Source organism: Astyanax mexicanus, chromosome 11 (genome assembly GCF_023375975.1).
Source record: "Astyanax mexicanus isolate ESR-SI-001 chromosome 11, AstMex3_surface, whole genome shotgun sequence".
Lineage (NCBI taxonomy): Eukaryota > Metazoa > Chordata > Actinopteri > Characiformes > Acestrorhamphidae > Astyanax > Astyanax mexicanus.
In genome coordinates, this window is record NC_064418.1 from 51,476,434 (window position 1) to 51,490,852 (window position 14,419).

Consider the following 14,419-nt stretch of genomic DNA (forward strand, 5'->3'; position numbering starts at 1 on the left):
AGCTCCGCACTGTAAATCACTGTGATCTGCATGTCTTATGTATTAAAAGTGCTATAAAAAATAAAGATTATTATTATATTATCAATAATATTATCTTCATATCAGAAGCTCCTTTATTGTACCGTTTGTATTAAAAATTAAAAATGATGATTCCACAGATCTCTTCCACTGATAACACGTCTGAAGTCCTGATCCCCGAGAGTAAGATCAGCCACAGCGGCCGCTACATCATCACCGCCTCCAACCAGGCCTCCACCAAAGTGGTGAAAGTCCGGGTGACAGTTCTCGGTAAGAAATACACTAAAATCAGCCCTAAAATCTGCAATTCTAACTTAAAAACAAAACTCCTAGAAAAAGCTGTAAAAATTAAATAAATTAAAATAAATTATTATTATTTTTTTTCTCTCAGATTTACCTGGACCTCCGAAGGACCTGAAGATCTCAGACATCACGCGGAGCACCTGCCGGCTGACGTGGAAGCCGCCGGATAACGACGGCGGCGAGAGAATTAAGAGCTACTTCATCGAGAAGAAGACGGTGGAGGGAAAAGCCTGGACCAAGGTGAACCCCGCCTGCGCCAGCCAATCACTGGTCGTCCCCGACCTGATCGAGGGGCAGGACTACCTGTTCCGCATCCGAGCCGAGAACCGGTTCGGCATGGGCCCGGCGCTCGAGACCTTCCAGAGAACCAGAGCCAAAGACCCCATCCGTGAGTATCATCACCCCCCGACCTGATATAACACTGATATATATATACTTAAAAGAATAAACTTTTAACTTTTGCCAATGCTTTATCATTTTTTTTACTAAGAAAACAAATCAGTGCACATTAAAATTAAGAAGCACCATCTTTAAATAAAAAAAAATAATAAACAAAGCAAGTAAAACCAGAGAATTATGTCATTTCTAAATTTAAAACTTGCATTTTTTGTGTTTTGAACGTGAGACAGGGTAAAACTAAAATGTATTTAAATTAATTTTAAAATGTAAAAACTTAAAACTATACTACTCTAAAAATAAAACTAACTATACAGATTAAAACTTCAGACAGACACATTTAACTCTATTTAATTCAACACAAATACGAGTTTAGGTCAGATGTGAAACATCCAGAAGATAGATTTGCATTTTTAAATTAGAAAAGTTCTTATATAAAAAAATAATCAGATGTCACATGTTCAAAACTTAAAAATTACTTTTATTTTTATTTTTAAATTAAAAAATTACACTTTTCTCTGGTTTTACTTTTTTATTATTATTATTAATTGCATTTTTTTATTTAAATGTTATAGCTACAAAAGTTTTTATTTTTCAATTAACTATTTTAAATAACAGTTCTATATTAGTTTTATTTTTATTTTTACTAATTCTGTATTTTAACTTAATTAGTTTGTTTAGCCCGTTTTAAAGAATGTTGGAAATGTACTTTACGCTGTAATTGTGTGTGATTATGTATTTTATGTATATTATTTATTAAGAGTGTTTGATAGTGATTATTGATCAGATTATTGATTGATTATCCGCAGATCCCCCCGACGCTCCGACGCGGGTGAAGATCGTGGACGTGTCGAAGGGAAGCGTGAGTCTCACGTGGAAGCCGCCGAAGAACGACGGCGGGTCTCCGGTGACGCACTACATCGTGGAGCGGCTGTGGTGGGACGCCAGCGGGGAGCAGAAGGAGTCGTGGAGGCAGTGCAACCGGCGGGACATCGACACCACCAGCTTCAGGGTGGAGGATCTGCACGAGGGGGCGGAGTACGAGTTCAGAGTGAAGGCTGTAAACGAAATCGGAGCCAGCAGACCCTCCTCTACTGCTGGACCAATCATCATCAAGGACCAGACAAGTACGTAAAACAATCTGAAATACTGTAAAATACTGTAAAATACCCTGAAATACTGCAAAATACTGTAAAATACTATAAAATACTGTAAAATACCCTGAAATACTGCAAAATACTGTAAAATACTATAAAATACTGCAAAATACTGTAAAATACTATACAATACTGTAAAATACCCTGAAATACTGTAAAATACCCTGAAATACTGCAAAATACTGTAAAATACTATAAAATACTGTAAAATACTATAAAATACTGTAAAATGATATACAATTCTGTAAGATGCTATAAAATACTGTAAAATAGTGTAAAATACTGTATATAATAGTATATAGTATAATAGTATAATAGTATAAATAGTATATAAAATACTGTCAATTACTGCAAAATACTGTCAATTACTGCAAAATACTGTAAATTACTCTAAAATAATGTATAATACCCTGAAATACTGCAAAATACTGTAAAATACTATAAAATACTGTAAAATAATGTAAAATACTGTAAATTACTCTAAAATAATGTATAATACTGGAAAATACTGAATTAATGAATTAGTGTCAGTTGTTAAAAAAATTATATATATCGCAATCGCGATAATCTCTTTTTTTCTTTGAGACTAAGCTTTTAATAATGGGTAATTATTAAAAATGGTTAAATAATAAATACAAATAAAAAAAATCAGTGATAGTTTGGCAAAAATAAATGTAGATTTATATTGTTAGCACATGTAAGGGTTACAATAAGTCTTAATTATTAATTGCGAGAGTCTAAATTACAGCATAAACTAAAAGTAATTTACTTTCTAAAATTGATCAGGTGTTTATTTAAGTAAAAACACGTTAAAGTTTCCAGATAAAACGCCTGTGTTAAAGAGTTAATGTTAAAAACCCTAATATTAATGTAACTGAGCATCATTGTTAGCTGGTTGCTTTATATATATTATTATAAATGATGAAATAACTCTATTTCTATGTAATTTCTCTTTAAACACTCAGATTATATATAGTGTTTTTATATGATCGTGTTGCTGTGTGTTTCAGGAGCTCCTGTGATAGAGCTGGAGGAGTTTATGGAAGCTGAACAGGGGTCTGATATCAGCATCATCGCTAAGATTAAGGGATGCCCGTTCCCCACCCTCACCTGGCAGAAAGCTCCGCCCCACAAGAGCGAGAATAAGGTGGAGGTGGTTTATGATGAGCACATTAATAAGCTGGTGTCGGACGATAGCTGCACCCTGCTGATCCAGCAGAGCAAACGCGGCGACACCGGCCTCTACACCCTCACCGCCACCAACAGCCTCGGCTCCGCCTCCAAGGAGATGAGGCTCAACGTCCTCGGTAAGAAAAACTCAAAAAAACTCTATTTATACACTTTATAGAGTTTATCCAGTTTAGGGCTGGGCAGTTCCAAACGGTTTCAGAGTAATGAGGATATACGACACGATTAGAGTGTAAGAAAATATCATATTTTGTTTTTAGATGTAAATAGACCTGTTTTAAAACCTATTTTTTGTGGATAATATATATTGTCCAAGAAATGATTGTGATTAACAATATTATTGTCATTTTAAGATCATTAAATACCACTCACATAACGATAATAGAATATTATAACAAAATCAGTTAAATATTGTATTTAAAGACTAGACAAATACATAATCAATCATAGTTTGGGAAATCATTTTTTGGAATCACGGTTATTGAAGCACTATGATCATTTAAACTCAATAATAATTAAATTTCACTTTCAGGACTTCCTGGACCTCCTTCTGGACCAATCAAATTCGAGGAGATCCACTCTGAAGCGATCACGCTGTCTTGGCTGCCTCCAATTGATGACGGCGGCTCCAAAATCACCAACTACACCATCGAGAGACGCGTGGTCAGCAGGAAGACCTGGATTCCGATCCCGGGTGCTCCTAAAGAACGCCTCTTTACAGCGGAGAACCTGATGCCGGGACACGAGTACATTTTCCGGGTCAGAGCTCAGAACAAATACGGTGTAGGAGATCCTCTGGACAGCACGCCGGAGGTGGCTAGAGACGTTTTCAGTAAGTAATTCCTTTTATTAAGGTAAATAGTAAATAGTATATCTAGAGTAAATCTTTGAGGGAACAATCAGTGATAAATACGAGCGAAATGGCTACAAGCTACAGGGGTTCAATTTCCTCTATGGTCAGCAACAGTACTGAAGCTCAGTGATTACCTGTTCAGCAGAAACAAAGCCAGCAGTAGACGCAGCTAAAAAATAAATAAATAAATAAATCTATTCCTGTGATGCACAGCACATCATTTAGCATATTTCCTTAAAATCTTAATAGTTATGAGCTACTAAAGAAAATATAAAAACGGGTTTATTGTATATTATTATTATATTATATTATTATATCATTAATATATAAACTCACATTTTATTTTATTATGCATTTTACACTCTTTGTACGGTGTCCTTGAGTGACAGAAAGGCGTCTATGAAATAAAATGTATTATTATATATTAATAATATTTATTATTTATCTTTCCAGCTGTTCCTGGTCAGTGTGAGAAGCCCACTCTCTCCAGTGTCACTCTGGACTCCATGACGGTGAACTGGGAGGAGCCTGAATCAGACGGAGGAAGTCCGATTATCGGTTATTGGCTGGAGCGTAAAGAGACCACGTCCAAACGCTGGAATAAAGTAACTCGAGACCCCATAAAGCCCATGCCCCTGGGCGTGTCCCACAGCGTGACCGGGCTGATCGAGGGATCTCAGTACCTGTTCCGGGTCACCGCCATCAACGCCGCCGGATGTGGACCTCCCAGCCTGCCGTCCGACCCCACCTTCGCCAGGGATCCAATCGGTGAGCAGCAGCAGCTGTAGAGGAACCCCTTAAAGTGCTTTAAGCTCCTTAAGGAACCTGAAAAAAAGCTTTTATTGGAGTAAAATAGAGAATATTCTCTTTAATGTTGTTTTCTTGTGTTGATGCAGCTCCTCCTTCACCACCAACCCCTAAAGTTACTGATTGGACGAAGAGCACCGCTGATCTGGAGTGGATCCCACCCCTGAAAGACGGCGGCTCCAAGATCATGGGTTACTACGTAGAGTACAAAGAGGAGGGAACTGAAGCCTGGGTGAAGGTTCGCACTTTGATTTTACTATTTATAGGTTTATGTTTGAGTAAAATGAACATTGTTGTTTTATTCTATAAACTACAGACAACATTTCTCCCAAATTCCAAATAAAAATATCGTCATTTAGAGCATTTATTTACAGAAAATGAGAAATGTCTGAAATAACAAAAAAGATGCAGAGCTTTCAGACCTCAAATAATGCAAAGAAAACAAGTTCATATTCATAAAGTTTTAAGAGTTCAGAAATAATCAATATTTGGTGGAATAATCCTGATGGTTTTTAATCACAGTTTTTTTTTCATGCATCTTGGCATCATGTTCTCCTGCACCAGTCTTACACACTGCTTTTGGATAACTTTATGCTGCTTTACTCCTGGTGCAAAAATTCAAGCAGTTCAGTTTGGTGGTTTGATGGTTTGTGATCATCCATCTTCCTCTTGATTATATTCCAGAGGTTTTAATTTGGTAAAAAATTTAAGTGGAATCTTATTTTTGTGTATTTGTGTATTTGCTTGTGTTTATGTACTCATTTATTTATTTATTTATTGTGTTTACAGGCTAAAGAAACTGAGATCAGAGGAACGAAATTTGTCGTCTCTGGATTGAAAGAGAACGGATTTTATAAGTTCAGAGTTTTGGCCTTCAACGCTGCTGGACTGAGCGAGCCAGGAGAGGTGGCTGATGTTCTGGAGATGAAAGATAAAATAAGTAAGTTTTAACAGCACTTTTATTGTATTTTAATTAATTTAGCTAGTTTTAGCTTATGGCTGAAGGGGAAAAACTCAGCAGCTTCAGCTTGTCCTAGAAAGTGTGTCCTCCTCTTCTATAAGTAGAAGTAAGTAGAGTCAGGAGGGAGAGATTGCAGAGATAACAGAGTTAAAGGGAGGAGATGGTTGAAGGCGATGTTAAGTTACAAAAACTCGTAACGACATGTTGGAGAATCCAGGCCATTGATAGGATGTTAGACTGGAAAGAGGAGGAGCTTCAGGCACGGTTCTCCTGCCAAAACTTCTCATTGAACAGCGCATCACGACTTTAAGAATTAACGCTGTATTTGTTTGTGTTTTACTCCAGTCGCTCCGGTGTTGGAGCTGGACGTGTCGATGAAGGAGAGGATGGTGGTTCACGCGGGTGGAGTTATCCGCCTTATCGCCTACGTATCCGGCCAGCCCACCCCAGCCATCACCTGGACCCGGGACGACGGCGCGCTGCCCCCGGAGGCCGTGGTGGAGAACACCTCCATCAGCACCTCGCTGGTGATTAAAAACTGCACCAGGAAACAGCAGGGAGTTTACAGCCTGACCGCCGCGAACGCCGGCGGAGAGTCCAAGAGATCCGTCATCGTAGACGTTCTGGGTGAGTAGAACCGATCTATAGATAATCAGATAATCAGATCTATAGATAATCAGACCTGTGAGAAGATTAGACGAGAATCACAGTCTGTGAAACGTTCATCAGTTTTCCTACTGTTTGATAAATTGGCTAAATTTGACAATACTATGAAGCTTGGTGTAAAACTTTTGTATAGTAAGAAATATGTGTTTTTTTTATTTATTTTTATTTCTTCCCACCACAATTTGAATTTCTTTAAAAAACAAAAAAATATTTGTAATTAATATCTAAGTTTTCTTACTATATAACATTTATATATAACAAATATATAACATTTTAAAAAACTCTGAAAAGCCCATTCTTTCACTCAGTTTAAGTATATCAGTTCACATTTTTGATGTTTGAAGCTAAATAACTATAAAGCTTGGTGTAAAAGTTCATAATTTGTATATTTATTTATTTCCATTTTGTGTAGTTAAGAAGAAATTAGTTCTCATTATTTGTATTATTTTATTGTTTTTTTTTTTTTACTTTATATTATTATTATTATATATATATATTTTTATTTCTCATCATCACAATCTGAATTTCAGGGAAAATGTAAAAAACTAAATCTTTTCCTGCTATTTTTTACATTTTGTAACAAACATCGAGATTATACCACTGTTCCATTTTATAGCAAGATGCAAAAATGAAAGTATCTGCAAATATAAACAAATACTTTTTTTTTTATTTAAGTCTTAAACTGTCAGAAAATATAAGGTAAATATGATACACTCTCTACTATCAGTACAGGATGGTGTTGTTTATAACCCTGATGTTGCTGTTTCTCAGACGTTCCCGGTGCAGTGGGCGTTCCTTTCGCTGCTGAAAATCTGAACATTGATTCCTGTAAGCTGACCTGGTTCTTCCCTGAGGATGAAGGCGGTTCTCCGATCTCTAACTTCATCATAGAGAAGCGAGAGGCGGAGCGTAAGGCGTGGACGGCGTGCTGCTACAGCGCCGCGCGGCAGAGCGGAGTCGTCAGTAATCTGACTTTAGGAAAAGCCTATTTCTTCAGAGTCGCCGCCGAGAACGCCGTCGGAGTCGGACCCTTCCGCGAAACCGCCTGCGAAATCATCGTCCAGGAACGCCTCAGTACGCTGATTTACTCCTTTACTCTATTACTGTATATATTAGTTTACATGTAGAAAATTGGTGTCAGAAGTGGTTCCTTTAGTGTTGTGTTTAAACTCCGCCCACTACATAGCAGTGTTCTACACATTAGTGTTTTTATAATATGATAATATAGTTTTTATATACTATAAGAAAGGGGTTTTCTCAAACTGTAAACAGTTTAAACATCAATATATATATATTATATTGCTCACAGTATCACAAGATATATATATATACTATATATACAGCTCTGTAAAAAACTAAGAGAGCACTTCAGTTTCTGAATCAGTTTCTCTGATTTTGCTACGTATTGGTTTATGTTTGAGTAAAATGAACATTGTTGTTTTATTCTATAAACTACAGACAACATTTCTCCCAAATTACAAATAAAAATATTCTCATTTAGAGCATTTATTTACAAAATTTAATTTAATTTCTTAATTCTAATTTACATTTAGAGCTTTCAGACCTCAGTTTTATGTTTTAATCTCAGTTTTTTTTATGCATCATGTTCTCCTCCACCAGTCTTACACACTGCTTTTGGATAACTTTATGCTGCTTTACTCCTGGTGTAAAAATTCAAGCAGTTCAGTTTGGTGGTTTGATGGTTTGTGATCATCCATCTTCCTCTTGATTATATTCCAGAGGTTTTTAATTTGGTAAAAGCGATTTATTTTTTCTCAGAGCTGTATGTTACCGTAGTTTAGAGTGCGTGATTAATTTATGGATGTTGTTCCTCTAGGTGTTCCTGATCGTCCGGAGGAGATCGAGGTCACGGCTGTAACTAAAGACTACATCAGCGTGACCTGGAAGCCCCCGAAGAGCGACGGCGGCAGTGAGGTCACCTCCTACGTCCTGGAGGCTCGTCCAATCGGAAAGGACAAGTTCGTGAGACTGACGAAGGAGCGCCTGATGGACCGGAGGTTCACGTACGACGGTCTCCGTGAGGGCGAGACTTACGAGTTCCGCGTGAGCGCCGTTAACGAGATCGGTCAGGGCAAACCGTCCTTCAGCACCAAACCAATCACCTGCAGGGACGAGCTCGGTATGATTATCATGATTATGTATTATTATTAATTCAGTTTATTCAGTGTTTATTACAGTAACGTAATTATAACACGTTCCTCCCGCGTTTCAGAACCTCCTACGATCGAGCTGGATTTCCGTGATAAGGTGATAATCCGCGTGGGCGAGAGCTTCGCTCTTCAGGGACGCTACACAGGTAAACCGGCTCCCTCCATCACCTGGACCCGAGACGACGAGGAGCTGAAAGCAGATCAGCACATCCAGTTCAAGAACACGTTAACCACCATGTGCCTGGGCATCATCAAGGCTCAGCGCAGGCACAGCGGGCGCTACTGCGTCACCGTGGAGAACTGCACCGGCGCCCGCAAGGGCGTCTGCAACGTCACCGTGGTCGGTACGGGTTTAACTCTACATTTCTCTCAGCAGTTCTTCGATTTTTTTGTTGTTCCGCTGTATTTGGTACTGAATTTCTGGCTTTTCATAGTTTAGCTTAGCTTATAGCTTAGCTTAACGTATCTTAGCTTAGCTTAAAGCTTTTATTAACATATTTTAGCTTAGCTTATAGCGTAGATTAACCTATCTTAGCTTAGCTTATAGCTTAGCTTAGCCAGGCTGTTCTGTGGAGTTCTATGTATCAAAATGTGCTACTTAGTGACTCTGTGCATTCACAAATGCATGTTTTCTCTTATTTTTTATGATAAGGCAATACAAATCAACAGAGCTACCTAGCACACATGAGTACACATTAACACCCATTCCATCAGTATAGCCATGTCTGGATTTAAGTTTTGTACTGGAGAAAGAAATTGTCTAGAACAGTTTAAACACAAGAAATCTGTGATCATCAGGTTTATGTAGCACTAACCAAACCTAAGCCAACTTAGCATATAGCTTATCTTAGCTTAGCAAGGCTGTTCTGTCATGTTTTACTAATCAAAATGCTACTTAACTACCCAACTAACACATTAACACCCATTTCATCAGTAGAGAAATGCCAGTTGCTAGTTCTGTAGTCCAGTTGTGCACATCAAACTTACAAACTGCATATCAGCTTTTTATTAAAACTGCTAATCTTGTAGGTATAACATTAGTTTAGCTGCTCAGATAACAAGTTATTGCCCATTCCACCAGTAGAGAACTCAAAAACATCATAGCATTGCTTTTTATTAAAATGTATTTGACATGAATCAGGTTTATTTACATGTTTAGCAGAGCAAAGAAACTGAAATATTTGATATTTAAAGCTGTAATCTTGGTAAAAGCTGTAATTTTATATGAAGTTTTATATAATTTCTATAATGGAGAGATGAGAGGCGCTAATTTGTTGACTGGGTAGCTAAACTATGCTAAGCTAACTGTCTAGAATGGAAGCTTTTTATTCAGAATACAGAACTGATTGTTTTTGTGTGGTTACAGATCGCCCGTTGCCGCCGGAGGGTCCGGTGGTCTTCGAGGAAGTTCACAGGGATCACATGGTCATTTCCTGGAAGCCTCCTCTCGATAACGGCGGATGTGAAATTTCCAACTACATCATCGAGAAGAGAGACACCAACAGGGACATGTGGACGACCGTAACGTCCGCCACCACCAAGACCACCTGCAAAGTGCCGAAGCTGACGGAGGGCCGTGAGTACATCATGAGGATCAGCGCCGAGAACATGTACGGCATCAGCGAGCCGCTGGAGTCGGAGGAAATGAAGGCTAAAGACCGATTCCGTGAGTAACGTTTTAAAAAAGAGGTGAAGAGGGTTATGGATTATCAGATCGCAGGTCTTTAATACCGTGTGTTTTATTATCTAATCATATTTACAGGCGTACCCGAGGCGCCGGAGCAGCCGACGGTTAAAGAAGTGTACCACGACTCGGCCATGGTGTTCTGGAACCGCCCTCGCGACGGAGGCAAACCAATCACCAACTACATCCTGGAGAAGAAGGAGCCCTCGGCCAAGAGATGGTCCCGAGTCACCAGAGACACCATCTACCCCGCCACCCAGTACAAAGTGCTGGAGCTCACCGAGGGGTGTGAATACGAATTCCGCGTAACCGCGGAGAACGAGATCGGTACCGGAGACCCCAGTCCTGCATCCAAACCCATTCTCGCCAAGGATCCCATCGGTACGACCCTCCCTTAAACCCCCTTAAAACCACAAAAAACCTTAAAACACAAAACCTTTACTTTATTGCAATTATTTATATTATCATATTTAATTACATTAATAATTTACACAGTTAAAAATATTTAATTTTCTTATGTAAAGTTTGGACACACTATAAAGGAACACATAAGGAATCCTTTTTAAAAGTTTTTTAAAGTTCTTCTTTTCGGATTGACTGACCTTCACTTTTTCTTAAATTATTTTCTTTACTAAATAATTCCATATATATATATATATATATTTTATAGTTTGGATGATTTAAGTATTAATCTACAATGCAGAACATTTTGAAACAATGAAAAAAACACTGAATTTAAGGTGTGTCCAAATAGTATTAGCCTTTTTTTAGCATTACCATTCTGTTCTTTTATTAATATGTCTGTTGAATAAAATTAAATACTGTTGTGAAATGCCAACAATATTGTTTATTGCAAAAAATTCTGGCACAATATATTGTAGAAATAATTCAGTTATTAATAATAGCTATATCACTAGATACCTAAATATTACATGCCTACAAACCAAAAGATCATGCTTTGTTAAAACATATATGCATATTATATATGTATTTTTCTGTAACTGCTTTGCAATATATTATATATTATTTATTATATATACATATAATACAAATTATATTTCCTAAAAAAAATGTTTTTTTTTTCTGGTTGCAGTTCTGCCCAGTCCTCCGGTGCTGCCGGAGGCCGTCGATAAGACCAAGGATTCGGTGAGTCTGAAGTGGCGCGTTCCTCGCCACGACGGCAAAGGAAAAATCTTCGGTTATCTGATTGAGTATCAGAAACCCGGAGCGATCGAGTGGATCCCGGCCAATGAGACGCCGGAGTCGTGCCCAGACACCAACTACGTGGTGAAGAACCTCCCCGAGGGCGGAGAATTCACCTTCAGGATCATGGCGGTGAACGCGGCGGGAAAATCCGAACCTGCTTACGTTAAAGAACCGGTTAAAGTTCACGACAGACTCGGTGATTACTGATATATTTCTGATATATTTCTGATATATTTCTGATATATTTCTGATATATTTATATCTGAATGATTTACAGTTTATTAATATCGGTTTTAATTGTTAATTTCCCGTCTCTTTCGTCTGCAGAGGAACCGGAGCTGCTGCTGGATGCTAACATGGCGCGGGATCATCTGGCCATGATCGGAACCGATATCACGCTGAGCGCTAAGATCAAAGGCATGCCGATCCCCACCGTGTCCTGGAAGAAGAACGATGGAGATGTTCCCGCTCACTGTCTTCTCGAGGTCACGGCGAGCGGCAGCAAACTGCACATGAAGAAGAGCACTCGCGCCGACTGCGGCAATTACACCATCACCATCCAGAACGCCGCCGGAACCAAAACCGCTACCTGCACCGTGCTCGTTCTCGGTGCGTATTATATTTTATATATGTTTCTCATTTATATTTTAGTGTAAAATACTGCCTGAAACTTATCTCCATTTTTGAGCTGTAAGTGTTTTTAGCTCTGAAAAACACTAATATTACAATAAATGCAATAAATACGAAAAACATTCAAACAGAAAGTAGTGTTTTTCTGTATTTTACTGTGTAAATTTGAGGGATAAGAGAATATCGATATTGATTTTGCTTTGGTATCAGTTGTATCAGTTCTCAGAAACACAGTTTTGATTTTTAATTATTAGTTTAGATATAAAAATTGGTTTCATTTAGTGTTGTGTTTAAGCCCCGCCCACTATATAGCAGTGTTGTATTCTGTTGTTATGTCCCACTGTTCTGATTGGATTTTTTTTTTTGTTTGTTTTTTTCAAACTACAAGTTTATTTCTAAAATTTGATTAAAAAAAAAAATCCCATTACATTGTGATATATTGTATTGTAACACATGTATTGTGATATATGTCCCTTCAGCTCTATTTATGTTTACTTGTGTTCATTCTAATACGATCTGGAATTTTACAAGCTAAAACTCTAATCTTATTACTGGGATAAATACTTTAATTATATTATTAAAATGATATTATTAATAACATATGTTAATTGAACAGGACCATATTCAATTTTGTGTATATATATATATATATATATATTGAGAAAATCAGTCTATGTGTTTGTGTGTTTATGTGTGTGTGTAATAAATGTAATTGTGTGTGTTTGTTGCTCAGATAAGCCGAAGCCGCCGCGTAACCTGACGATCTCTGAGGTGACGAGTGAGTCGGCGTATCTGACGTGGCAGAAGCCGGAGGACGACGGTGGAGCCGTTATCTCTCACTACGTGGTGGAGAAGAAGGACGTAGCGGCGGAGAAATGGGTCCCGGTTAGCGCTTCCTGTAAAAAGCTGAGTCTGATGGCTCTGTACCTGATGGAGGGAACTCAGTACCTGTTCCGCGTCGCCGCCGAGAATCAGTTTGGCAGGAGCGCTTACGTAGAAACCAACAAACCCGTCAAAGCTGTGGATCCTCTGTGTGAGTTTTTACAACTTTTAAAGCTTTAAACTGAAATCAGTAGAGGAGGAAACATTTTAATATTAAAATAAAAATCATCAATATGCTTCTATAATCCTTCCTGCACAGAAAAATATTTCTTTAATTCTAAAAATGTAATGATCTGCGAAATATCCATTTGCAAAAACTTGAGAAAATATACTTATATTACTTTTATACCTATATATAACTTACTATTAAAGTTTTCTTAAAATAAGCTCAACCACAAAGTTTAAAAATAGGTAAAGTAAGACTAAAATCACTGATTTACTGATTTCAATTTGGACATAAGAATCAGAATAACTTGATTAGTGACGTTTTTGTGCGTATTTTAAACTTAAATTGCTTAAATATGATGAAAATGAAAAGTTAGACTGATTTAGCTAAATAATCTCACACTTACACAATAATTACTAAGATAAATAATCTTATCAGAAAAAAAGTTTTATTGGGTACTTGAATATATATATATCTAAATATATATATATGAGACATATATGATTATATTAAGTAAGAAATACACCAGTGGCTTAAGTGCATTTTTTAGTAATTTCTTAAATTAAGTTTAATCTCAAAGTCTCAATTTGAGTGAATTTAGAGTAAAATCAAGCAACAATCACTGATTTATTGATTTATACTTGGACTCAAGAATCAGAATAAATAAGGTAAATGACTGGGTTTGTGCTTATTTTGTTTCAAATTACTTAAAATAAGGTGAAAATTGTAAGTAAGACTGATTATTATAGATTATTTCATGTTTTCTGCATGACTCAATGTGAACACACATCCTCTTTAGGGAGGTCTCTACAAGTCCAAAACCTACAGACTGTCACTTTAAGATTAGGTTAAGATTTGGGTTTAAAAAAGCAAAGATTCCAAGTTTCCAGATTAAAATCTCCACAATTTGATCCTAATTTTGTTGAATGCCTAATCCTGATATATTACTGTTTTATGATCTGCAGATCCTCCTGGCCCTCCCAAGAACCTGCACCATGTAGATGCCGAGAAAACTGAAGTATGGCTGGCGTGGGAGTGGCCTGAACGCACCGGAGGAAGTGAGGTCACCGGATTCATTGTTGAGTATCAGGAGGATGGAGCCACTGACTGGGTTTCCTTCAAAACCGTCAGTAATCCTCACTGTCACGTCACTGGACTGGTAGAAGGAAAGACCTACAGATTCCGTGTAAAATCACAGAACGCCATTGGCATTAGCCGCCCGGACACCAGCATACCGATTACCTGCCAGGAGAAGACCTGTAAGATTTATTACATTGTTTTAAATTCTATATCATCCAATAATTCTCAATTTTAAAAAGATAACTATATTT

The 14,419-nt window shown here is 37.6% G+C and overlaps 1 protein-coding gene across 1 annotated transcript in view; it reads left to right on the forward strand.

The window, feature by feature from the left end:
• Window positions 1–14,419, forward strand: part of ttn.1 (titin, tandem duplicate 1) — a 203,143-nt gene that overhangs the window by 127,757 nt on the left and 60,967 nt on the right. Inside the window, exons 141-158 of the mRNA XM_049485137.1 lie at window positions 159–288; window positions 410–709; window positions 1,527–1,844; window positions 2,885–3,181; window positions 3,595–3,894; window positions 4,369–4,683; window positions 4,812–4,960; window positions 5,512–5,662; window positions 6,029–6,310; window positions 7,121–7,423; window positions 8,187–8,489; window positions 8,583–8,864; window positions 9,887–10,186; window positions 10,283–10,585; window positions 11,298–11,606; window positions 11,738–12,019; window positions 12,774–13,073; window positions 14,054–14,347. Coding sequence (XP_049341094.1) covers window positions 159–288; window positions 410–709; window positions 1,527–1,844; window positions 2,885–3,181; window positions 3,595–3,894; window positions 4,369–4,683; window positions 4,812–4,960; window positions 5,512–5,662; window positions 6,029–6,310; window positions 7,121–7,423; window positions 8,187–8,489; window positions 8,583–8,864; window positions 9,887–10,186; window positions 10,283–10,585; window positions 11,298–11,606; window positions 11,738–12,019; window positions 12,774–13,073; window positions 14,054–14,347 — 4,918 coding nt within the window. The remainder of the gene's footprint in view (window positions 1–158; window positions 289–409; window positions 710–1,526; window positions 1,845–2,884; window positions 3,182–3,594; window positions 3,895–4,368; window positions 4,684–4,811; window positions 4,961–5,511; window positions 5,663–6,028; window positions 6,311–7,120; window positions 7,424–8,186; window positions 8,490–8,582; window positions 8,865–9,886; window positions 10,187–10,282; window positions 10,586–11,297; window positions 11,607–11,737; window positions 12,020–12,773; window positions 13,074–14,053; window positions 14,348–14,419) is intronic.